Source organism: Astatotilapia calliptera, chromosome 5 (assembly GCF_900246225.1).
Source record: "Astatotilapia calliptera chromosome 5, fAstCal1.2, whole genome shotgun sequence".
Lineage (NCBI taxonomy): Eukaryota > Metazoa > Chordata > Actinopteri > Cichliformes > Cichlidae > Astatotilapia > Astatotilapia calliptera.
In genome coordinates, this window is record NC_039306.1 from 23,161,534 (window position 1) to 23,183,876 (window position 22,343).

A 22,343-nucleotide genomic window follows, 5' to 3' on the forward strand; every position below is an offset into this window, starting at 1 on the left:
AAGAGGGAGCTGGAGGCGGAAGAGGAAGTAGAAATAAAGTGGGAAAAGGAGCCGCAGAAGAAGAAGAAGTGGCTTAAAAAAAAAAAAAACAACACCGACACTTGGATGTCTGTTAACAAACAAGGTTATACAGTTATCCGAGAGGTATATATGACATTTCATTTGTTTTAATACAAAACGCAGAATTATTTGCCTTCTTTGTTGCACTGGACGTCCCGGTTTTTAAACACGTCTTTGCGTTAGTAGCCAAACCAACCACACAGGAAGGGGAAACAGGCGTTTATATTTCAGTTAGTCCTGCTAGTAGCTAATAGTTCACTGCTGGCTCGCTAAAAGCATAAACAGTCGCCTGTTTTGTCTTCGTTTGTGGCCTTATTTAGTCGAAATGTTGCCAGGTTAACTATCCAGAGGCAAGCTAATTTTAGCCCCCGTAGCGCCTGTCTGTCATCCTGCTTGGCTGCTTCCTCATGCTAACACCAGGGCTGCCTGCTAACATTGTCCGCCTTTTAAAACATCTGGTGATTTGAACACAGTTAACATGTTAAGGGTCTGACTGACTTCTTTATACTTTTTTATTTACTGTGAAAGGTTAAAAGGTTGTTTATTAAAGGTCGGGTTTTACACACACTGCGTTCTTGTTTGGCTAACTGGATTAGCAAACAACAAAGCAGGGTAACTGCATGTAGTCTGTGTTTTCACATCTGTGTAAATACGCGTAAAAGTAGCTTCAAAGAGGGTATTTGTAACTACTTGATACTTATACAGTTGTACCGATGAAGTCGTGCAGCTACATTGCTCACTGACTACGTAACTCATTAATTTATAGTTACCCCCTTTTGTTTCTTTTAAAACTTATAGTTTAGCAGTTATCATGCGCTCTGGTGTCAAAGCATTTGTCTTAAAGTAATGCTCTTACTTTTCAGTTGTCTGGAACGTCTAAGGATTTTTCCTGCATTTAACCCAACACATAAAAAAAAAATCACTTGGAAACAAAGTTAGAGAGACAAAGTGGAGATGTGCAGAGGACGGAAAGTGGATGTTAGGGATTCTAGGGATAGTGTGAGCTAGAGAGACATGGTTTATGGCTATATATTAAATCAGAAAGCCAAAAATAACAGGAACAAGGATTCACTTATATTAAGTAGGGTGACACAGACTTGTTGTGATATCAAAACCTGGAGATTGATTCATATCTGTTGCTTTTCAGGAGCTCCAGTGCATCATGTGAGTTGTGCAAAAGCCTTTTGATACGTACAAGTGGCTGCTGATGCGGTGCACCTGAACTTGACCCACGGGAACCCCCAGTCTCGCTTTTTTATGAGAGCCTGGGGAAAATGTGGCCTCAAATTCTGGATTTAGTGAAAGTCAGATTTTACAGCGCTTCAGTCAAATTGCTGTAAGGAACATGGAAAGAGAAGCGTCTAAGAAAGAGATGGATGTTGTGGACACTGACGAGGAGTTCCCTGATGGTGTTTCGGCCTCAGTGACCAGTTCAAGTCAGTGTGAGGTTGAGGATGAGTGCGAGCAGGAGGACAAAATAGCCTATCTCAAATCTCAGGAAACCCCAAACCCAGCCACTCTACAAGACGTTGGGGCTGGTGAAGCAGAGGCCAAAGATGATATTGAGGAGGTTTCAGAAGAGTTTGAGCATGACAAGACTACAGAAAATGAGAACTCACAGGTTATAAACCAAGAAGAGGATGATGCCGCAAAGGAGCAGCACATGAATGGGGAGTCTGGTTGGAGGAACATAGGAAGTGGAAGGAAGTGCAAACTGAGGAGCAGTGGGTCAGTTTTAGAGCAGATTCAGAGAGGCAATGTTATGTCAAGTGGCGGTCGGCACAAGCAGACCCGCAGACGTAACCACCACCACTATCAGCAGAACCGGGGCCGGCGGAGGACAGGAAACCAGCTCATCTTAGCGTTTAAGGAGATGCTGTCAGAGTGCCTGAGCTTCTGGTGCATCTCCTGCATCCACATGATGATTGAGATTATTGTCACTTTAACTCACAACTGTGGAGTTGGAGTGGAGACTGGAGTTGTAAAACTTTACAACCTTGGGCAGCAGCTCCTTGTGAAGATCACTGATGTTCCTGCAATGAAGGCAGATGCGATCCGGATTCTGAAGTGGGCAAAGTGCAAAGGAGCTTGTGTGGTGGATAAAACTGTTAGGTCAGTAAAGTGGATAAAGACAGTTGCCTTATCTTGTTTCACATTTTTCTGTGCTTTGGCTATTCTGGGATTGCAGTGGGCCAAGGGGGTTTTCCTTCGTATTGGTGGGGATAGGGGAAAGCACTATTGGACGGCTTTTCAGGAGACACGCATTTGGAAAAGGATAATGTCCTTGCTGGAGAAAGCCCGAAGCCTATTCAGGAGGGATGGTCATGTACCACCATCCGCACCGGGGTCACCTGGCAGAGCAGGAAGAGCTCAACCGGGCCAGGAGTTGGAGAGACTGCTAGCACTGGTTGAGGTACCAGAGGATGAGCTCGATCCCTTTACAGTTCTCGGTGTTGAGGTGCATGCCACTGACACTGAGCTGAAGAAGGCTTACAGACAGTTGGCTGTCCAGGTGTGAGAATCAGAAATACTTCAATTTTTACTATTACATGGCTGCTGTAGTGACTAATTTTGATTCTTTACTCATGCAACCTTTTCCTCTGTCCGTTCTCTTTCAGGTCCATCCAGACAAGAATAAACACCCACGAGCTGGAGAGGCGTTCAAAGTGCTCAGGGCTGCATGGGATATTGTCAGTAATCCGGAGACACGAAGAGAGTACGAGTTGTAAGTGCACGGGGAAAAAAAATCAACAAAGTTACAAAAGAAAGAAATATTTTAATCACAATTATTTATTGTATTTTAAATCATCTTGTCAATTATTTTAATGCAATGATTTTTCTTAAGTTATTTCTGTAAGTTCTTATTGGTAAAACAACAAAACCCACTCAAGTACAGTTTGATAAATAACTGTACATTTCACTCATTATCTCCGATCAACAACTTCTCTTACTCGTTCTCATGCAGGAAGCGCATGGCAGCGACTGAGCTCTCAAAGTCCATGAACGAGTTTCTCACTAAACTGCAGGATGACCTGAAGGAAGCCATGAATACTATGATGTGTACCAAGTGTGAAGGCAAACACAAGTATGGTGTTACACATCCAGCATCGCCATCACATCATACAGCTATAAAACTGTAGCTAATCTTGTAATCTTGTGTTGTAGGCTTTCAGCACAGGTGTGTTTTATTTGTTTCCTGTGTGTGTATGAAGGCGCTTCGAGATGGATCGTGAACCCGCTGAGGCCCGGTTCTGTGCTGAATGCAATCGTTGCCATAGCGCCGAGGAAGGGGACCTGTGGGCTGAATCGAGCATGCTGGGCCTACGCATCACATACTTTGCCTGTATGGATGGCAAGGTGTATGATATTACAGGTGAGCATCAGCTGTTGTTTACCTGTCCGGCTCGTTAGTAACAAACCAGTAGTGCATCTCAGAGTTTGTGTTTACCAACAATCTTTGTTGATATTTCGACAGGCTACTGAAAAGGTACGGGTTTTTCTTGCTGATCATTTTACTCTCAGTCATGTGACCTTTTATGATACTATCTTGTTTTCAGAGTGGGCAGGTTGCCAGAGAATTGGAATTTCTCCTGATACACACCGGGTCCCGTATCACATCTCCTTTGGTTCAAAGAACAACAGCAATGCCACACGACACAGGTACATCCCTCTGGGTGAACGTTTGGATACTGTATCTAATATTTATGATGTAAAGCAGACCTTTTCTTGTCAATAGTACCTTGTCACACTCAAGAATTTAAAGCATGCATGGCTATGGGAAGTTTTTTTAGCTCAAACTTGCAATGTACACCTGGTCGTTGGTTCGACTCGAGCTTGGATCATGTTCACAACATAAACGAGCTGATCTGGAGTTCATTTGGAACTACTGACACCACTAAAGTGTCTTTTTGTGGTTGTTTTGGTCTGCACCTGAGTGCGATCTGAACAAACAAACCACACAAAGGCTCAGGTTTATCCCGCTTGTTTTTAAACATCTGCCCTTTGCCAACGGCAGACTGAGAGTTTTCCTTTTAAATGTGCAGAGAGGGGAAAATGCAAACGTTTTGGCACTAGAGAAGAAATTTAAACAAATAAGCTTTAAAATGTCTGACTTTGCTCAAATTAGATTAATGTAAACATGTTTGATATTAGTTCTTTTTATTTCTTTCTTAGTCTGCGATCTGCATTATGTTGGTGTGTATTTTACATGCATCTGGCTGTGTATGACATAGAAGGAGCTCCCCCTTGTGTATTGCGGAAATAACAACGTTTACAATAAAGAAAGCTGTACTATTCATTTCAATTATAGTCAAAAAGGTTCCTCTCCATGCAACGACATTATTTCCCTCGACAAACTTAAATTTCCATCTTATCTTTCAGGACGCCGTCGGAGCAAGCGGCAGGTCCGACCAACCCAGCTGATTTGCAGGACTTCTTCAACCGAATCTTTAAGGGAGGACCTCCTAATGACATGGCTGCCAATGGAAGCTTCTTCCACTCAGGTTCGCCTCATCACCCACCTGGTGCTGGAGCGCCTCCCTTCTCCCCTCCTCCAAGTCAGACAGGTTTTTACATGTCGGGAGGTCACCGGCCCGAGTCCAGCGAGACGTGGGCTGAAAGTGGCAAACCCCCCAGGAGGAGGAAGAAGGTCCGCAAACCCTTCCAGAGGTGAAGTTCGCCGACTTATTAGTGTATGAAAACAGCAACACAGGGATACAAAATATAATGGCCATGTTTGTCTCTCGCCTGCCTGTTGGCATGCCAAGATCTGAACTGGAGAAGATTCAAGGGGGTCAGATCAGCCAGAGCAGAGAGAGACTGGATCACGAAGAGGAGTCTGTCAACTGAATACAAGTATTGAAGGAGGTTCTGAAGGAGGTTGCAGTGATGGTGCTTTACCTCTTAATCCACCTTACTTTTTTTTTTGTTGTTTTTGTCATTTTGGTCTTAAAGACGACTGTAGCCTTGGCATTGAAGTTCTTATCAGGATGCCGTAATTAAACCTTTTTCTTTTTTTAATCACGTCCTGCCAAATCCTTCACTGCATGATGTTTTCACCTGCATTTTAACACTTCAGTTCTCTCACTTTTGTTAACGTTTTATATAAAGTTAGCTTAAGAAATCGGCTTTTTAGGAGGGTTAAAGCCGGTGTGTACATGCATCACTGTGATCGAAAAATGAAGATACTAATCTGGCCAGCTTCACAGTCTTTAGTGTTATTGATATTAGAGGCATGTGGCTCTACTACTGAAGCTGCACATCGCCCACAATATTTCAGAAAGGAATCTAACCTAACACATCTGAGCTTAATTATTTATAAAATGGGGAGTGGTTTTAACTCACCAAAGCAGCACATTTAAGTATTTCTTTAGTGAGAAGTCATGTTGTTTTATAAGCAGGTCTAAACAACTGCTAATCTGCTTTTCCATTGAAATCAAAGGCCAAGCTGTGGTTCTGTGTCTGATTTGTAAAACAAAAAAACAGAAAGAAAAGACAAAAATATCTTAGCATGATAATTATAGAGATGCACCTCACCCCTTAAAAAGTTTTTTACCCTGAGCTTTCTGAAGTGGTAACGTTGCAATATGCAGATACTGCAGGATGTGTGGAAATGTAGCACAGCCACGTAGATTCACACCATGGTTCACACTGTTTAGACCACTTTCTAAAAATGTGAAAGTAACATCTCAAAGAGGAAATAAAAAATTTGTAATTGACTTTATTAAGCTAATCGCACAACCGAACATTTAACAGCTGCTTGATTCTAAGTAAAAATGGTTCTACTTTTTGTCCATTGCAAAGTCTCTTTTTCCTTCAGCACCGTTGGACCTTATTTTGGCTATAACTGATGTAACACTAGACAATATCTCACTATTGCAAGTAATTACTTTGCCTGGTCTTTCATTCTGGACCTACTTGTTCAGTGGCAGTTTTTGAGCCAGTCGTGCTGTTACAGAGCATCTTATAGCCGCCGCCCAGCTCAGGACACGTCAGATCTGATTCTAGTCCAAAGCGATTGCTCTTATGTCTGCTTGTTTCAGGGTGCGCCGTCATCTCAGCGACTCCTGACGGGTTTTCATAGTTGTGTCGGACGAGGTTCACGTAACCTCTAATCAGACTCTAAACGACTGATGTCCTTTTAATCCCCACGGTATTACTGTGTAAAAACAAGAAGGTGTCAGAAAAATCCCAGTTAGTTGCATTTTGTTGTTTGGTTTGTTGTTGACATGTTTCATGGTCAGAAATAACACTTTAACTTTTGTCAAAGCTTAATGAAAGAAAACCGTTGTTATTGTTTACACCTGACATGAAGATTGTGTAGTGATATGGCAATTGTATGCTATGAGGCATCTGATAAAAGCATTTCTTTTTAACATTGACAGTTGATCACGTCCATTGAGTACGTCCATTGTTGGTGATTTTATTTTTTTCCCTTTGTGTTCATTTGCACACCCACCACTGTAATAACATGAGAGGGATTTTGAACTGTCATCAGTGGTTTAGTCCAGCCAGCAAGGCTCCAGCTGCAGCTGAGTAGGAGGTGTAGCTCACTAAGCTAACAGCTCATCTACAAATCAAGATTTATTATATTATTATTATTTTTGTAGAATCTGAAAGTTAAATGAGTGACATTTGATTGCACATCCGTTACCCTCTTGACAAAGTATGTGAATGCTTTTTGTGATGCAAGGCGTGTGTTCGCCTGGAAGCTTGAAAGAAGTCTGTGTTGCAAATATAGTTTGAGCTCAACCAGGACGATGCGTTTGCCATGTTTACTTCATGTGTCAAATAGTTTTTTTTGTTATATGTATTTGACCAGTTTCCTGGACATGGGAGTAAATGAGTGTCTATCTAAAGTGTCCCTTCCTTTTTCTTGGTCCCAGTTGAAAACAAATCTGGTCCTGGTTAAAGTGAGAAAATAAAAACAGATTCCAGCTGAATTGGGGATTTGCTTCAGTTCCTGTTCAGGAAACTGGATCCACAGCTGTGACCGCTTCATGCTTGATTTGAGAACGTGCTGTGACGTGTGTTAAAGGTAGCAGTTCAAAGTCCAACAAGTTAAAGAGAGAGCCAACACAATGACCTTTTTTAATTATCTTTTCCTTAAAGTTTTTTAACAGAATATGCAGAATTATTGCAAAAAATATCAGACAATCATCAGGGTTTTTTGTAGGGACTACGGAGGCGAGTTCCCTGGCTGGTTTTAAAATATCACTTTTGGGTTTCTTCCCCCCCACTCCCCCTGCCGCTTTCTCTGGTTTCCAAAATAAAGAGGATTTCCTATATGCACAATGTCTGTTCTGTTCCCTGTTTATTAAACTTTAATTACACCTCAGATACAATGCATATCACCGTTATATCACTTTAAACATAAACAAAGTGAGGTTACACGGCTCTGTATGGCAGACATATTGATAAGAATCTGCTGCTTGCAAGCCGGCACAGATCCCGTCTTTCTGACTGGCTTAATATTTAATTTTATTGTAAACCCACACCGAGAAGGACTCTGTGGGTTTTACCTCATATGGCTTTCCCACTCTCTGACCTTTACCCCTGTTATGGCTACGAAAAAGAGGGGCCTTACAAGGAATCATTTCAGAGAGGTGCAGATAACTGCATGCCACTCAACTGTAGTCTGATTCGCTCATTTATAGCCTGTTAGATATGAAATAACGATGAAAGAAGAAAAAAAAAAGTAGATCTCACTTGCCTCATTAAAGCAAAGAAAAATCTTGTTTTCAGAAGCGACCCTGCGATTACCATTACCTTTCCTGGAGTGTTCCTCAGCTGCCCAGCAGTGAGCACTCAAGCTCCTCGCAACTATATTAAACACTCTAAATGCAAAACTTAATCAATGCATGTCTGAGCTACATCACATTTACAAATATTTAGCCCGGAATGACGCATCAAAACTGATTGTTGCTCATCATCCTCCGTCTATTGCACTCAATGAACCTGAGGGGGCTATTCTAAAGAAAAAAAATGATAATAACGGGCAGCCCATTCTAGAATATATAAATTCAGTGCATTTCATTAATTGATAATAGTATTACCTTTGTGGTTTTGACATAAAATAACTACCCTACATGGATCTTTTGATAAATTGTCAACTACCCTAATTGCCAGCATGTTATTTTCTTCCATTTACCTGATTGATTCATAAACATCACATTTGTTTTGCTTTCTCCTTTTTCATAACCCAAGTGCCAATTGTCCTGCAAGGATCGTGTCCCTCTTGCTTCTTTCACCCCTGTGTTTATTTTCAGTTCAAAGTTAACAGTCTGAAATAAACCTCGTTTATGTTGTATTCACTGTCAAACAAGCCAAATTAGCTCCTTTCCCTTTAAGCCAACTTTATCCTGATTGGCTGGTCCTCACAAATAGAAGGTTTGAACAGTAGGCAGGTGGAGCTTCTTTATTCTCAAGCACCAGCTTAATCAACCTTTGATGACATCATAAAGATGCCTGGAAACTAAATGTTTGGAGCTTTTAATCCAAACTTTATTTTCCTTTACAAAAGTTGGAATCAGTCTCAGCTCCATCTTTGACTGAAATTCAAACATTTGCAAATATAATTTGGCTCAAAGCTGATTGTCACTTTGCGATATATATACACACACACACACACACGACTGCATAAGCATCTGGTTAAGAAGAAGACTGTATCATTTATGAATTAAATATTTCAACCTCTACACCCATAATTTTCCTTGCCTAATATCGAAAACATGATCATGTGTATAAATGCTTCAGATCGTGCCGGCTACATCTGCTCTTCCATCATCTACAGCTTGCCCTTCAGAGCTGCGATGACAGTGTTGAGCTTTGAACAGTCTCGATAAGCCACCAGGCCGCCACGGTTAGCCCAGCGGTCAGCTCCTTTGCACTCAGTGTCAGGCTCATGATAGGTCAGTTCTGCTGTGTGATCCTGTCCTTCACTGGTCATCTGTAGACGCTTAGTCAAGTCCACCACCCCCCCACCGAGTGCTCGGAGCAGGGCGTGAGGAGCGCAGGAGTCCCACTTAAAGGTGCTTCCCTCTGAGAGGATGTAAACATCAGCCAGGCCCTCAATGACACACAGGATCTTGTAGCCGGCTCCAGAGGCGTACATCAGCTTGTCAGAGCTGCAGAGCAAGGCTAGCACACCTTTTACCACCTGCTTCTCACTGGAGCTCAGCACCACAGACAGCCCTCGATCCTCTCCATCTTTCGGCTGGGACACAGAGCAGATGTTAATGCCGTCCCAGGACACGCCCCAGAAATGCCTTCCCTTCCACCTGCAGAGAATCGGGAGTAAAGTGAGAATATCTTACTTTGAGGCTCAGAAGCTTCATCATGTCACACCATCACCTAAACACAGTGTGAAGTTTCCTGTGACATGCATGGCATCTGCTCAAACCCGTCAATCTGTTAATATTTAGCTGCAGTAGGGTGAGGTTAATATGAAATGTGTAGTTTTTCTGTAATCGTCTAATCTGCTGAAGAAAGTAAAAGGTAAATGTAGAAAACAACCTTCATAGAGAGGGATGGAAATGTAGGGAAGATTATGCTTATGTGGGATAGAATAAAAATGTTTAAACCTCAAACTATGCAGGTTACAGGACGGCATTTCCTGTGCATTCTGTGTGCACAGGAAACTAAAGACTCATGCATTTCCCCGTTTCTACCATCATTCTACGTGAATTTTATTTTGTTGAATCGAATTCCTCTGAATTCTGCATCATGCAAGCTTTGGTGAAATTTAAAGAGGTGAGCTTTCTACAGCAATACAGCTGCTGTAGCAGGGGGAATTATAGAGATCAAATTAATTTATTGTAAGAGCCCGTAAAGATACTTTTTTTTTTTTTCTTAACTTGGGCGTTTTAATATTTACTGGCTTTTCACCTCCAGAGGTTGTTGCATAGATAATATAAAGTCCAGCAAAATGTAGCAACTTAATGTTTAACCCTGCCAAAGTGGAGATAGAAGAAGAAACATTGCTGTGACTCGAGTAATATAGTATACGTGGTGAAGTGCCAGGAGGATCGTCGACTAAGTGGATGGCACAACACGGGAGAGCTGTGTTGTGCCATCCACTTAGTCCAATCCTACCTAATCAGGCCTGAACTCGGCAGTCTATTTACACCTACAGTCCAGAGACCACTCTTTAAATGATGAGGAAGTGCACATCGCAGACAGGGAGGAACGCTGGTTTGAGCACGGAGTCAAGGAGGCCATTTATGGGTAAAGAGAACGACCATCACCAGCAACCAAAAACAACATTAACTTCCTTACCAGGGTGTGTGAGCATGCATCGCTTTTTAGTGATTACTCACTAGGGATGAGTATCGAAAACCGGTTCTTGTTGAGAACCGGTTCCCACTGTTTCAATTCCTTGGAATTGTCTGCCATTTTTGCAAACGATTCCTTTATCGATTCCAGTCGCCCCGAATGACGTCACCACGTTGCGGAGCGTCATTTACCTGGCAGGAAACATGGCGGCTCAAACGCTCAAAAGTTTGGTTATACTTATCGAGAACAGATGACAACAGGGCAACTTGCAATACTTGCAAAGTAGATATTTCATTTAAGGGAGGAACCACTACAAATATGCAAAAGCATTTGCTCACAAAACACGTGATAACCTTAAATGAATGTCGTGTTTTTAATTCCGCTCCGGACTCGTGAATCTCAACCCAGCAGCAGCGGTAACGTTTGCACGTCCTCTCCCGTTAATGCGGCAGGTAAATAATCAACTAACAGTGCATATTATGTTAGCGCGATCTGCCTTATTACAAAACCTGCTATTACTGTGCATTTAGGTGACCATGATGAGAGAGACAGAGTCTGGCTCAGATGCTGGCAGTTCTCGCTGCAGTCTACCGGTAGCGTCTCCTTTCAGGCCAGGATAGACGAATGTCACCGAGCAGTGACTAAGTTTGTGGTAAAAGGCTTGCACCCATTTGCAGCAGATGCCCCTATTTTCGGTAAGTGAATGTGTTTAATTGTAGGCAGGGACATTACTGGATATTCTTGTGTAATTGCTACAGAATAATTTATGTTATACTTTGATATTGCTACAGAAGAATATTTATTTTATTATTTTACATTTACAATTTTTTTTCTTGGGGACCCTGTGACACCCCATTGAAGAGCCGTAGCCTGTGGATCTCTTAAGATCTCACTGTTGGGTTTGTAAGGCCATGTTACTCAATTTCTATCTTGTTCAAAGAGAAGATATAAAACAAAGTTCTAAGCTAATCGACCTTAGTGTTCTCCTTTTTAAAAAAAGAATCAATAAGAGAATCGATAAAGAATCGAATCGTTAAACAGAATCGAAAATGGAATCAGAATCGTGAAAATCTTATCAATACCCATCCCTATTACTCACCCCCCGCCTGCTGGATCTTTGTGGTGAAACGGCTGATTGATGACGCCCATGATGGGCTCGCCTGTGCTCCGCAGGTAAACGCCGATGAGAACCAACGCACAGTGCAGACCCGATGGAGACAAGCGGCCTTCCTCCAGCTCCTTCTCTCGGCCCTGTATGTACTGGCTGGTAGCATCTAGAGTATTTAAAAAAAAAAAAAAAAAAAAAAAGCACAATAAAGACAAACTGAGCTCCGACATGAATGCTGAATGGGATTGTGGTAAGAGGTGAGCTCTTCACCTATGGGATCGATCCAGATGCCGAGCTCAGAGGGGCTGAGGGAAACAGTCAGGCCATCAGTGTTTGCCTCGACGGTCGCCGGGTCTTGGTGGATGGCTTTAGCCAGCAGAGAAGCTGCTGTGTGGTCACCGTCAAGCACGGTGGCCAGCAACGCCGCCGTCTCCTCCGCTGTGCTACAAACCGTGACTATCACACTCTCTCCTGGTGGCAGAGACAGAGACTGATTACTTTACAACAAACCACTTCAAATGTTTCTAATGTGCAAGGTGCAGCCATGGTAAATATTTAGACAGCAACATATTAATGTCTTCACTATGTACTCATAGATTAAAGTAAAGATCATTTGCCAAGTGTATATTTAGCTCCTCTAGATTTTAATATGAAGGTAGGCTGATTATCATCATGGTTATTATTACACAGCACATCTTAATGCTGGATGTTATATTTATGAATCTGCACTCCTGAGACAAAAGCACAGCTGGGGCTCCCCCAGAATAATCCTGATGCACACCTGACAAACTCATACACAGGACTCATTAGAGTGCATGGAGGATTCAAGGTGTGCACATCTGTAACAGCACAGCATTGGATCAGATTGTCCTGAAGTAGACACTGTTGCTCTTAAAATGCTTTTTAGAAACAAATATTATTATTTTTTAACAACTTGTAGACATCAGTGGTTCCAATTTTGGGAATTTTAAGGTGCCCAGCCCAGCTTTAAGTAACTCTATCTAATGTAGGGAAGGAGTTCTAGATCTGGCAGGTGAAAAGAGGCATTAGTGATGCTCAAATTAGACTACAAAAGTGCCCTAGAGCAAAAGCTGTTGTTCTTGGCCCAGGGTGTAGGGTGTTATGTATAATATTAAGAAATTACCAAGCCCGTTTTCAAACTTGTTAGACTCCTCGCCATGAATGAATTCAGCCATGTCAGGGAACTGGACAAAAGAAAAATGACACAATTACAATGCAACATGCGGTCTGATCTTGGCCGGCTTCACAAAGACTTGTCCTTACCTGAGCGCCAACATCATGCCGGATCATCTCCTGAATCACCACATCGGCGAGCGTCTTGAAGTCTTGGACGAACTTCTTGTTCTTGTCATCTCCGGTCTTTTCTTGCACAAGGAGCTGGAAGAGGGGAGCCTCCTGCCTGCAGACCCGAGCCACGTTAGCAGCCTTTTCAGCCACCTTGAGCAGCAGCCTCAGCAGATCAGCCATGCCTGAACAGAGAAAGAAGAGCAGAGAGTTCAGTGAAACCGACCAAAAGAAGGAAAGTGTGTGTACGAGTGTGGGAGAGAAAAAGAGATGAGGGCGGTCACAGCTTGCACACTAGGCTAATTATAGACTCAAAATGAAAACAGGGCACTTCTGAAAGAAGTGAGTGTGAGAGAGTGATGTGACTATGCAGCAAGTTTCAGGGATAATAAGGCCAAATCTGCAGATTACGACTTCGAAAGTATGAAACACTTAATAAAAAACAACAACAACAAAAAACAAAAACACCACCACCACAAAAAAAAAAAAAAAAAAAAAAAAATATCAACAGTCACCATCTTAGTCACAGTCTTAGGAGGGAAATACCAAAAAGCAGCAATTAGGTCTGCATTAATCACTACTCAGTGCCAATAAGACACCTTTGAATGCTATTAGTAATCTTAAACAGCAAGACAGCCTCTTTTCCGGATATGGGGGAAAAAAGCATCAGTTTAAGCTCAATTATATAAATATTTACAAATAAATATAATTGTACAGAGCTCTCCGATAAACCGCTGCCAAAAAGGTCAGCTGAGGTTTAACGAGGTATTTACGAGCAAAGGAATACGAATGCGAAGAAAAACTAGAGTGGAATAAATGAAAGCCTACTAAACACCAGGTTAAAAACTGCCTCTTTTCCTCTCGTGTGTCCCTCTTCTCATTACCTGTGGGGTTTTTTTTTGTTAGTGCTCCAGTCACCAAACGAGGATGTTTCCAGGAGACAAGAAGCAAAAACGAAAAAAAAAAAGGCGTGGACTTGGTGTAAATTACGGTTTTAAAGCTCTTAATTAACCCGTAGAACTGCCTGCTCTGGCTTCTTTACGTCAGTGCGAGTTTCCGATCGAAGAAGGGCGGACGGCACCCTCACATCTAGGCTGACAAATACAAGGTTCAGACATGCGCGCAGCTACGTGACGCACGGCGTGTAGGGTTTTCAAGGAGCGGACAACAAGTTGGGGGGGGGGGGGGAGCGGTGCGTTCAAGTGCAAATGTAAAACTCGAGATCATATTTCGGGAATCATAAATGCATGTCAAAACCGCAAACCAGAGTTCTACAAAGAAAATGTATTACTGTATAAATCAAAAATACGATGGATGAGCAACCTACGCTCTGACCAAGTGCTGAACAAAGAAATAAAATGAAAATAAATAAATAATGTATAATAAATCGATTTCAAATTCCAATACAAAATAAAAGTATCAATGCAATACAAGCCACAAATAAATACGAGTAAAACTAAAAAACAAAAATCTGAAATCAACACCTCAAACCGGGTCAATTTTTACAATTTAAAACTGATTCTTTCGTTTCATCCCTTGATTTTCGTCTTTTTTATTCTGGAATGACACATAAGTGAGGGTTAAGTGGCTTAAGAAAAAACAAAACAAAACAAAGAGTCCTCTGACAGTGGTCGGAAAAATCAGCCAGCGTGCAAAGACTTCGAAAGGCCTCCAGAAAACTTGAAGAATTATTGCTCAAGACCAATTTAAAAAACTGCTCCGTGGAAGCAAAATATAAAGAAATGAGGAATGACTCAAGAATTGTTCACAGCACTGTAAGTTGTCCTTTGTGTATTTTTGGACAAGTATTGTTGAAAAAGAGGTACTCAATTTGCATGTGATAGGTATTGATAATGGAGCTTTATTTAAACATCTTCTTGAGGACGTTCTTGTTTTTTTTAATGATATTTCTTAAATAATGTGAAACGAGGTTATGTTGAATCCAGGTCATTAGAAATGAACTGAAACTACACTGTTTATGAACATAAAATGCTTCTGTTTTAAATTAATATTTTTATATTACTGACTAATTCGCTGAGTGTATTCAACATGTGAATAATCTGGACCTTGTTTTTTCTTCCAGGAGGTACAAGGGTGGAAAATCATACTGATATACTAATTATACTAATATACTGATAGGAAAAGCATGTTGTACATTTCCAGACCATATTCGCTACAATATAATGCAATTTATTGATTAAGCCCCAGCAATGCCCCCAGTAATCATGTCTAATTTATAAGAAACTCGCCCCCACCACCCCATCTGCCTTTGTGGAGCACATTAGTTCTCTGTCATGCTTTTTTTTTTATGCTGTATCGTATAGCCATATTCTTACTGTAATGAAATGGATTTCCATTTGAACTCTTTAGAGCTCCTTTAATGGGAAGGCACAGGCAATTCCAGCATCTCTTCCTGTTAAGACCCCAAACACAGTACTGAGTTAAGAATACAACTGAAGCTCTTACTGTACTATCTCCATGTGACACGTATGGCAGTTCACTGGGATCGGTTTTTCACAACTGCTTTAGAGCCTTAAGACAAATGCAAATAGTTGCATCTGTAAATTAGATTACATCACATAAAGCAACTGAATTCTCTCTTTTGCATAAGGACAAAATCTTGCTTGGTGACTAATAATTATTTACTCTTATCAGACACTGTCAGATATTACTGGCCTTCATTTGAGCTCAAAGAAATCTCACTGAGATGCAGATCTGCAGATATTTAACACTTTTAAAGTCTCTTGTAGTTCTTGACTTTCTGTTACTTGTGACCTCATGGTTCTCAGCAAAGTATCCATTATGTGCTCATCTGAGGTTAGCCTTCATTTAAGCCTCATGTTAAGCTAAGTGCTGAAAAAAATAAATAAATAAAAATGCATACAGTATATTGCTCACATAAAGACTACTGCACACACACTTTACAGGCAAATGGTTCTTGGTTGAAGCTTTGACCACTAGGATCCATTAGTTGTGCATTACATGGTGAGTGTGAGACGATTGATCAATACAGTTTAGTGTGCGAGGTAATTTGAGCGAGGCAGAGAAGTCGCAGCTCGAAAAGCCTTCAGTCACACTGAAGATCCCTGGAAGACAGAGGAGGTTCTACAGATGGAGGTAAGAAAGACAAAATGCTCCCTATGCAAAACAGATTTTTCTTTAAATGTTGTCCTACAAGATCAGGATACAAATATGCTGTTATTAATGCATGCTTATAGTGTATTTAATGAAGAAAATCCAACAGACGGACAATTAACTTCTTTGTGTGGCGAGACAAAAGAACGGGAACTGATTCAAATTGTTTGTCTCAGGCCACAAAGGATGCTATGTCAGCCCTGGAGAGCAGCATGATCACTATTATCCAAACTTTCCACCAATACTCGGGTCAGAAGTGCAATCTGAAGAAAGCAGACCTTAAAGAACTTATCAACAATGAGATGAATAATTTCATAGTGGTAAGATATCTTCTGCAAAGCGGGTGTGTTTATGACAACAATAATAAGCATGCATCAATTTGTTGGCACGCAGCACAGTGTGTATTTAAATAAGAAAAAAACTGCACAGAATTTCACAAACATTTTTGATGGATTTAAAATTTATACGAGCAAAGCATGTACAACTGACTAAGGTTGCTTGGGGCTGTAGTGGATTTTTATTTGCTTCCTTTTCAAGCGTTGACACGCTGCACAGCTGAGTCTCAGAGATATTAAAAATATATTAGATAACTAACAATTTTCCTTCTATTCCGGTGTAATTAAGATTTAAGCCTAGTAGAGTTAGTGGTGATGCTACAGATTTATCAGTGTTATTAAATATACTGTCCATTTACTACTAATGATGAACTTTAATGCAATTTTCCTGCTAAACAGAAAATCAACGAGAAGGACACACTGGATAAACTCTTCGCTGACCTCGACCAGAACGGAGATTTGGAGATCGACTTCAAAGAGTTCATTGCCCTCATCGCCATGGTCACCTCTGCTTGCAATGAACTGTTTATTCCAAAGCAACAGAAATAGTTTGCATGCACATGAATTACTCATTTAAAGAAAGTATGTTTTGTTTTTTGTGAGACTGGGAGACTCTTATTAGTCATGCAGTTTGATACTTTTTGTTAGTATGGAAATGTTTGCTGAATACACTTACCAGTCACTTTATTAGGTACACCTATTCAGCTGCTCATTAACACAAATATCTAATAAGCCAATCACAAGGCAGCAACTCAACAGATTTAAATATGTAGACATTGACCTTTTAAGTTCTGTCAGAGAAGAATGGCCAGATTGATTTGCGCTAACAGGAAGGCAGCAGTAACTCCCTCTTTACAACCAAAGCACAGCATCTCTCAAGGCACAAAATGAAACCTCAAACCTTGAAGCAGATAAACTACAGCAGCAGACGACTACTCCTATCAGCTGAGGCCACAATGGAAGACTGAAAAATGTTGCCTGATCTGATGAGAGTAGATTTCAACTGTGACATTTGGACGGTAGAGTCCGAATGTGATGTAAGCAAGATGAACTTTTAGATCTATGGATCCTGCAGTTCAGGCTGGTGGTGGTGAAATAGTGTGGGGGATATTTTTTGGCACAGTTTTGGCTATTTAGTACCAATTGGGTTTAAACACTACAGCATACCAGTGTATTGTTGCCGAACCTGTCGATCCCTTTATGACTGCTGTGTACCCATCTCCTGATGGCTGCTTGTAGGAGGAAAACAAAATGTCATAAAGCGCAGATTGTCTCAGACTAGAATCTTGAACATGAGTTCAGTGTCCTCAAAAGGCCTCCACAGTCACCCGACCTCAATCCACCTTTGGGATGTGGTGGAACACAAAATTTGCATCATGGATGTGCAGCCAACAAATCTGCAGCAACTGTGTGGCACTATCATATCAAGATCTCTGAGGCATGTTTCCAGCACCTTGTTGAATCTGTTTCAAAGAATTAATGTAGTAATGAAGGCAAAAGAGGGTCCAAACGGACACCACCAATGTATACCTAATAAAATGGCTGGTGAGTTTCTAATATAGCATGTGTGGAATATGTATTTGAGAAACAAAAATATATAAACGTATGATACTTCCACATATTTGTCTGTCATTACTAAACATTTATGCTCATCTGACAGAATCGATAAGCTACAGCAGTACTGAGACATGTTTAACAGATGCTGCTTCACAACATGCCCTCTGAAGCAAGGACGTCTTTTTTTTTGTTTTGATTACACACTCCTCTCTCCCCTTGTGAGGAGTCAAAAAGGTGAGGAAAGGAAACGAGGATACACAAACTGAGAAATAGGAGGAAAGGCCAAGCTGACTGGTTCCATCTTTTAGAAAGACAAATAACAGACGTGTGTGTACATGTAATGCAGTCCAGCTAAGAAAATTAACACCTATACTACTTGTTGAGTAGTATAGGCACAGCTGTACCTGACAGCCCAACATCTGTGGGTCTAAACTGCTGAAAGCTTTCTTTTCCTTTGTACGGTGCAGACTGACTCATACTGAACTGGCTGTTTTGATAGCAACCAAACAGCGACCTCTTGTGGCCCAAATAGTTTTTAAATGAGTTTTATTTATTTATTTATTTATTTTTTAAAACCCAAGTTGCACACCAGTCGTAGGACATCTTTCACAGCTCAAACAAATGCAGGATTTCAGAATCATGTTAACGATGGATTATTGTCCATGTGGAGATTCACCGCCTCAGATGGGTTTCCATAAACTCTAGGATCCTCTTCCAGGAATCTTCTTGAGCAGCAGCGTGGGGTGCGGGGTGACCTCCCCACAGAGTGAATACTGCAGGGAAGAAAAACAAACAAACAAAAAAACCCAAAAACAACCAACTGCAAATTTATTTACCATTATATATTGTATTCTTAATAAAATACAATGAGAGGAAAACTTAAGCTCACATTTCTCTGGTTTGGCTCTCCATAGAGACACTCTTGCACACGGTGCGTAGGGTGGCTCGATCAGGTGACCGGCACCGGGATATGACAAGCGGGTAAACAGCTGGGATTTACCTGCAGACCTCAGGGCCTCCTCAATCTGATGACCAGCGATCAGAGTAAACAATGAAACAGTGTGCAGTCAGTCCACACAGACAATATACAAAACTGCATTCAGGTGACTATAAATGACTGTTGTATTCTTAGAGTGTTTTAATACATTTCAGTAGACATCAAGAGTCTCCAAATAATATATACAGGACAACATAACATTTAAAATGTAATCTGTAATTGTAATTAAAGTAAAATAAGTTAATTTACCACATCTGCATTCTCTGTGCTTGCAGCACACAGATCGTCTTCACCCACTATGTACATGAGAGGACAGGTGATGTTCTTTACCTACAAAAAGAAAATAAGAGAAAACAAAACAAACAAAAAAAAAACAATAAAGAGCAGAGATTACTGAGCTCTATACACATGTGCTTCTCTATGCATGTGTGATGGGCAGAGAAGAACCTTCTGTTTGTTCTCAGCGGGCAGATTATCCGGCAGAGAGACATGTCTGAAACTCACACGGCCTCGATCATCGAACTCCCAATGTTTCTGGTCACTTAAAGAGCAGAACAGGACAGAGATGGTACTGTTTGTTAACATCTACTCGTGAAAATCTTAAAAACAGCGATTACTATGTCAGCCCTGGAGTAGACGGAGGACCCTGAACTAGATAAAAGTCCAGGTTACAATTATGTTTTTGGACCACAATATACTTTTGTAAGGTACATCACCACACTGGAGTTTAAAGACTCAATATGATTGAAGTTAAGACTTTCAAGTAGAATTCATTAGGTTTTACGAGAGCATTTCATTAACTGTTGCAAAATCAAAACAAATTTACGAGAGAGGTAGCAAAAACCTGCAGCTAAAGTGCATCACAGAATTATTTCCATGGTTAAAAAAAAAGAACTTCACAACACCTAACCAAGTCAAGATCACTCGACAGATACAGTCGTATCACCGTTAATGCGTGCAATCAGCAACTTGAACATTATGCACTCCACACTGTATATAAATGCCACTTGTTTTGCACATATTCAACTCTGTATATTTTATATATTTTATTATTATTATTATTATTATTTTTATTATTTTTATTTTTTATTTTTTTTACTTTTTATTATTTTATTTTTTTTTTTTTTACTATTTAATTTGTAAAAATGTGTATACACACACACACACACACACACACACACACACACACACACACACACACACACACACACACACACGTAGGAAAATATTTAGTATACACATCCAGAAATGCATACACTATTATATATTGTACATATATTTATTAGTTTCAGGTTGGCCATTCTTGTATTTTGCTCGTTTGTGTTGTTGTGTTTGCACTTCTCTGTTGCTTGTGGGGCTCGCACACAAGAATTTCACTCGCATGTGCTGTGCCAGTGTGCCTGCACATGTGATGTGACAATAAAAGTGATTTGATTTGATTTGATTTGAGAGTAGAATCTAAAGTAACCAGCCATTACCTCTCAATCGTTTTGGTCTTGCCATCTTCATCTAACAGCGGGCTTCCTACTGGCCCGTTAATACAAATCAAACATGATGGCTGGAAAGGGGAACAAATGAATGTTAACGTCATTCATAATTGCCTGTCTATCAGATTTGTATTTTTCATATGCAAATAACAATGTGATGATCATACGGCAGATTTCAAAACAGGTGAGTTTGGGACGCACTTTAACACCAATCCTAGTGGCGATGCGAAGGGTCAGACAGACTCCAAAGGAGAGGCCAATGACCCCAATTCTGTCTGCATCGACCTGACAGTGATCTTGAAGTAGCTGGAAGGCTGACTGACCAAACAAAACATTTTAAGAGAGTGACAAAAACATTACAAACCAATACAAGGCTGTTAGGTTAAATCCAGTGCTTATACACTGAAACTCGGACAAAGTTATCCTACTTTGAAATACAAATCGGCAACACTCATTGTGTCTGGTGGTCCAGGTAAGTCTTTGTGCCCCATGTAGGCAACAGAAAGACTCGCGAATCCCCTGGAGGCAAAAAGTGCAGAGCGGTACTCCGACAGTCCTCCACCCATTCCTCACAGATCCAGCATAGCAGGAAAAGGGCCCGGGCCTGCAGGAAATCAGCATGTGAAGTTCAGTGACTGCTGACTAAGGCACTGCCAATAAATGCCACTTCAGTGAACGCTCACCAGGGGGTAAGAATAATGTTCCTACAATTTTGTTCTGACGAATCTCTATTCTCCTCACTCCTGGCGCCATGTACCAGCGCTCAACGGTTACAGCTGCCAGCTCAGTGCTCTGCCCCTCACTGGGTGAAGTGTGGCCCTCCAGTAAGGAGATGTTCACTATGTATGGCGTCTCCACGTTTCTTTTCCTAAGCCTGTGATCAGCATTTATATTTACACAGAGAAAGAAGCAGTCAGTGAAGCCAGAAATGTAGAATGAATGAAAGAATCCTTTAGCTGTATTTTTAAGTGCGCAACATAAGAGGCAGCTGGATTTGAAACCTGCCTCAAACCTTCTCTGCTTCTGAGTGCAGGCTCCAAAGCCCAGAAGAGTCCCATCGGCTCACAGCCTAAATAAGAACCTCCAACTGAATGATCGCTGGTCACTATTCAGGTAAGAACAGAGACAAAAATAAAATGAAACACTGCCTGCATAAAAGCCTGGTTAATATCTCTTCACACAATCTTTACTGTCTCCTTGTTAAAACGGAGTCTGATTATTTTCTTTCTACAATATAAAGTGCCTTGAAGCTACTGTTGATAAGAAATGGCGTGCACGATATAAATAAAATAAAATTGAACTGAAGTGAATTAATATAACATGACTGCCACAGGATGACTCCACAGTAAACACATTAAATATTAACCTGTGACTTTTATCAATAATTACTTGCAGCTTGCAGATTAAAATGACAAACACTTTGTTCAATTTAATTTCAGCATGTTTGTTTTTTGCTCCATTTTGTTTTTAAATACAATAAAAAAAGTCAAACCCTGCCACTGGCACAGTGAGCATCTCAACATTATTGCCCTGCTTATATGTCCCACATGCCAGCTGCTTTTATTTATGTGGACATCTATATATTACAGAAACTGTCTACTATGTCACCCAACAGCACTTAAGAGTATTTCACTCACAGTTGATGCTCCTGCTCGCATTTGTTGTATAATGAGCAAACGCCTCCCACAGATCTCCCTCCTCACTGTGCATTTGTGCGCATACTGTGACAGGATAATTTTGAGACAGGAAACGCCCTTTAATGCTGATCTGTTCATCTATGAGCGCACGAACAGGAGCGGCTGACAGCAAAGGGCTTTGTCTAAAGCTGCTCTTCCTCCGAACTTCACCTGTTAAAAAACAAACAAACATATATATACACACACATACAAATAAAACCGAGAACTTCTGATACAGACACTCTTCAGGCATGTACAGATTGAAAAAAATGATACTGATCATCTTTGATATTTAAAAAAAAAAAAAGAGACCCTCAAATATTATTCTTACCAACAGCACGCTGAAGCCCGGGCAGTTTCCCACGCACACTGATGCACGGACATCATCCTCTTTTCTATGAGCTGCCATAT

General features: G+C 40.9%; 3 protein-coding genes and 1 pseudogene across 3 annotated transcripts; 2 read left to right on the forward strand and 2 right to left on the reverse strand.

The window, feature by feature from the left end:
• Window positions 1-60: 60 nt before the first annotated feature.
• On the forward strand, window positions 61-7,350 carry dnajc14 (DnaJ (Hsp40) homolog, subfamily C, member 14). The gene is made up of 7 exons (XM_026168225.1): window positions 61-144; window positions 1,208-2,572; window positions 2,679-2,785; window positions 3,026-3,145; window positions 3,273-3,433; window positions 3,618-3,720; window positions 4,441-7,350. Exons 2-7 carry the CDS (start codon window positions 1,406-1,408, stop codon window positions 4,730-4,732), a joined length of 1,950 nt encoding a protein of 649 aa, XP_026024010.1. The 5' UTR covers window positions 61-144; window positions 1,208-1,405; the 3' UTR covers window positions 4,733-7,350.
• A 1,111-nt stretch (window positions 7,351-8,461) lies between these two features.
• Window positions 8,462-13,884, reverse strand: inpp1 (inositol polyphosphate-1-phosphatase). The gene is made up of 6 exons (XM_026168256.1): window positions 13,630-13,884; window positions 12,725-12,930; window positions 12,585-12,645; window positions 11,711-11,911; window positions 11,432-11,606; window positions 8,462-9,338 (listed from the first exon to the last, which is right to left on the reverse strand). Exons 2-6 carry the CDS (start codon window positions 12,926-12,928, stop codon window positions 8,846-8,848), a joined length of 1,134 nt encoding a protein of 377 aa, XP_026024041.1. The 5' UTR covers window positions 12,929-12,930; window positions 13,630-13,884; the 3' UTR covers window positions 8,462-8,845.
• Window positions 13,885-15,289: 1,405 nt separating this feature from the next.
• On the forward strand, window positions 15,290-17,577 carry LOC113022658 (protein S100-B-like). Its single transcript, XM_026168280.1, has 3 exons — window positions 15,290-15,862; window positions 16,057-16,200; window positions 16,615-17,577. Exons 1-3 carry the CDS (start codon window positions 15,857-15,859, stop codon window positions 16,762-16,764), a joined length of 300 nt encoding a protein of 99 aa, XP_026024065.1. The 5' UTR covers window positions 15,290-15,856; the 3' UTR covers window positions 16,765-17,577.
• A 723-nt stretch (window positions 17,578-18,300) lies between these two features.
• LOC113022636 (acyl-coenzyme A thioesterase 4-like) overlaps window positions 18,301-22,343 on the reverse strand; it is a 4,736-nt pseudogene continuing 693 nt past the window's right edge.

Coding starts and splice junctions, on each gene's coding strand:
- LOC113022658 (XM_026168280.1), top strand. Junction 16,201..16,614: donor AGATGAATAATTTCATAGTG/GTAAGATATCTT, acceptor CCTGCTAAACAG/AAAATCAACGAGAAGGACAC.
- dnajc14 (XM_026168225.1), top strand. CDS start 1,406: ATGGAAAGAGAAGCGTCTAAGAAAGAGATGGATGTTGTGGACACTGAC. Junction 2,786..3,025: donor ACACGAAGAGAGTACGAGTT/GTAAGTGCACGG, acceptor GTTCTCATGCAG/GAAGCGCATGGCAGCGACTG. Junction 3,146..3,272: donor AAGTGTGAAGGCAAACACAA/GTATGGTGTTAC, acceptor GTGTGTATGAAG/GCGCTTCGAGATGGATCGTG.
- inpp1 (XM_026168256.1), bottom strand. CDS start 12,928: ATGGCTGATCTGCTGAGGCTGCTGCTCAAGGTGGCTGAAAAGGCTGCT. Junction 11,607..11,710: donor CATCTGGATCGATCCCATAG/GTGAAGAGCTCA, acceptor TAAATACTCTAG/ATGCTACCAGCCAGTACATA. Junction 9,339..11,431: donor AAAGATCCAGCAGGCGGGGG/GTGAGTAATAGG, acceptor GATTCTCTGCAG/GTGGAAGGGAAGGCATTTCT.